General features: G+C 28.4%; 1 protein-coding gene across 1 annotated transcript; it reads left to right on the top strand.

Annotated features, from left to right (window-relative positions):
- The first annotated feature begins 501 nt into the window (after positions 1-501).
- On the top strand, positions 502-2,544 carry LOC114186724 (NEP1-interacting protein 1-like). The gene is made up of 5 exons (XM_028074714.1): positions 502-691; positions 792-943; positions 1,441-1,524; positions 1,616-1,795; positions 2,366-2,544. Exons 1-5 carry the CDS (start codon positions 541-543, stop codon positions 2,495-2,497), a joined length of 699 nt encoding a protein of 232 aa, XP_027930515.1. The 5' UTR covers positions 502-540; the 3' UTR covers positions 2,498-2,544.
- The last annotated feature ends 367 nt before the right edge of the window (positions 2,545-2,911 follow it).

Genomic DNA, 2,911 nt, shown 5'->3' with positions numbered 1-2,911 from the left:
AGTAAACAAGTTCACTAAAATTGTATTTAAAAGGTAAAAAAATCAATCTTCTATGAAAGAAAAATTTAAAGTTAAACTAAAAACCATTAACACCTATAAAATCCACATTCTAAAAGTTTAGTTTAATATGTTCAATTTTGAAGCATATGATAATGGAATCTATATATAATATTTTTCAAAACATAAATTATTGAATTGAAACTCTAAATGGTTGGACTAACATTCTCAGTCCATTTACTGAGGGGCATGTGGGACTTTGAAAAGAAAGACTAAACTTATATCAGTTTGCAGTTCTCCCTGCACTCACCTTTCTCTTTTTTCCAAAACATGTGCCTCTTCCATCAATGTAATCACCACTTTGCTGTTAGATACTATACATAGTCCTCAGATTCTGGCACCAGATATGCACTTTTGGAAAAAACCTCTTTAACGTGCTTTTCCTCACTCTTTAAATGCCACCATAGCTTCACCACTCTTGAACTCAAAAAATCTTGCATTTTGTTCATCTTCTCAGTTTCAAATTTTCTCACCCTTTTGAACATGTTTTCTGGAATGATGCAAGCAACAACAAGGTGTAAGGAGCTTCTTTCCATGTGGCTTTTGGCTGCCAGTGCCAATTATGCACTTCGTCGATTCATGAAAGTCATAGAGAGAGTTGTTTTTGCTGAATTTACTTGCATTGTGGCATTAGGTAATGTCTTAAAATGCTAACTTTCTCTCATCAAAATGTATTTGCAACATTTACCAAAACATTCTATGATATTGTAAGCAATGTTTGATAATTTGCACAGGAGGGTCCATAATGGGGATAATTGCAGGAGCCATCAGTGGCCACACCACAGAAGCTGGTTTTGTTGATGGTGCTTGCAAAGGAGCTGTGACAGGGGCAATTGCTGCACTACAATTGCTAAATAATGCTGCAGCTGCTGAGCCTCTGTCTAAGGTAATATTTCAAGTTTCATGGTTTTTGGCATTAGATACATTCACATAATCATAGTATTTCACCAATGCTAATGATACAATTACTTATTTTGATCAAAAATGTGTTCTTGTGTTTTTTTTTTATTAAACATGAAACATTTTAGCATGAAAATGTAGTTGAAATAAAGTGAAAGTCATGATGCTGAGGCAATAATTTATGAAACAGGGAATGGAGACAGGTAAAGTTTTTCTCAACAATTTCTAAAAATAGCATCTTACAATAAAATCATATATATATATATATATATATATATATATATATATATATATATAATTCAAGTATTAAGTCTAATTCTCATAACATCATATAAAGATGAAGATCCATAAATCTATTGTCAAGGTTTTTGAATTAGTGGTGGTGCTAATTTCTTATGTGTAAGTTGAACTCATATCTCGTTGTTGTATCTCTGTTTTGATTCTCTCGAGATCTGAACTTTTAAATTTGATTTTGATTTGCAGTTTGCCCTATTGAGGAGTTTGCTAAATGGAAAGGTATTTATGGAATGGATATGTCCAGTAGTTGCAAAAGTGTATCAATGTCATGTAAGAATAAGAATACAGAACAAATATAATTTGAAAACAGTAGTCCCTAGGGATTTTTAAATAATTTTTTTTATGAAATCAATACTTGCAGATGAATGCACATGGAACAAGTTACAGAGAAGAATCATCAGATATAAACAATGGCGTTGTGAGGGGAATCACAGTCAAAGAAATGACTTGGAATATCATCCGAGAGCTTCCTGTTCAACAATTCAATTCCAGTGAAATGTTGAATCTTTACAATGAATCATGCTGCTCAATTTGCTTCCAAGTAAGAAAATGTTTCTGAGTCTGAAAATTCATGAGTTTTGAAAAACCAGAAACAGTTCAATTTTATAAGATGTTCATAAACTCTGGATATAATAAACACATCTATACAGTAAAGTATATTTGGATTCAAATATAAACAAGATGTGATATAAATTTTAAATATAATTTAGAACTAAATATGATATTGGTCTCTTAATTAAATCTTTAGTTTAATTTAGTTCTCTTAAATTTTAGATAGGGTGAATTTAGTTCTTTTAATCAAATTTTGTTAAGTTGATTTGAAATTTCAAAGACATTTCACGATAGTATTTGATTTAATATTATAATAAAAATGTGTCAAATAATATAAACAGCTCAAATATTATCATAAAATACATTTAAAATCTCAAATAAAATTAAACAAATTAGGTTAAAAGAATTAAATTAACAAATTTTTAAAGATTGAAGAAGTAGAGAAAATGCATTGATCTAAAATTTTGAGAACCAATTAATTTAAATTTTTACAAAATTAAGAGATAAAATATATTTAATCCTATAATTTAAACAAATTTAAATGAGTTATATTGTGCAGGATTTTGAGGATGAAGAATTTGTGAAGACACTTCCAAACTGTGGCCACTTTTTTCACTTGGTGTGCATAGACAAATGGCTAGTTAAACAAGGATCATGTCCCATCTGTAGAATTTATGTTCCACAATTATGAATTTGCAGCTGAATTATAGTTGGAGAATCTCTTTATAATTTCAAAGAAAAAAAAATAAGCATATATTTTAGTGTTTTTTTTTTTCTATTTAATAATCCATTGTCGTAGGCTTTAATTGTAGGGTGAAAGTAATTTAAATTTATTTATATTTGAGTTTCAATTTTTCTTATGCTGTCAAATTTTTAATTGACTGATAATATATACAATTTACTATGCATATTATTAAAAAATCAGATTCAGTATTTTAAAAAATTAATATACGCACCAAAAGGAGGAAGAGATAAATCTTAGCCCAAGATAAACAAATTAATTGATAATTGAATGGTTCAATATATTAATTAAAGCAATTTAGAAAATGATATTAAATAATTACAAAATATAATGTTGTAATATTCAAAATCTCAAGATATAAAA

Source organism: Vigna unguiculata, chromosome 6 (genome assembly GCF_004118075.2).
Source record: "Vigna unguiculata cultivar IT97K-499-35 chromosome 6, ASM411807v1, whole genome shotgun sequence".
Taxonomy (NCBI): domain Eukaryota; kingdom Viridiplantae; phylum Streptophyta; class Magnoliopsida; order Fabales; family Fabaceae; genus Vigna; species Vigna unguiculata.
The sequence above is the reverse complement of the archived record's forward strand: the minus strand, read 5'-3'. Positions and strand labels throughout refer to the sequence as shown.

What these genes read in the sequence shown, in the direction of transcription:
- LOC114186724 (XM_028074714.1), top strand. Translation starts at nt 541, where the DNA reads ATGTTTTCTGGAATGATGCAAGCAACAACAAGGTGTAAGGAGCTTCTT. An exon ending in TACTTGCATTGTGGCATTAG is followed by an intron (nt 692 to 791) that starts GTAATGTCTTAA and finishes TAATTTGCACAG; the next exon opens with GAGGGTCCATAATGGGGATA. An exon ending in CAAAAGTGTATCAATGTCAT is followed by an intron (nt 1,525 to 1,615) that starts GTAAGAATAAGA and finishes CAATACTTGCAG; the next exon opens with ATGAATGCACATGGAACAAG.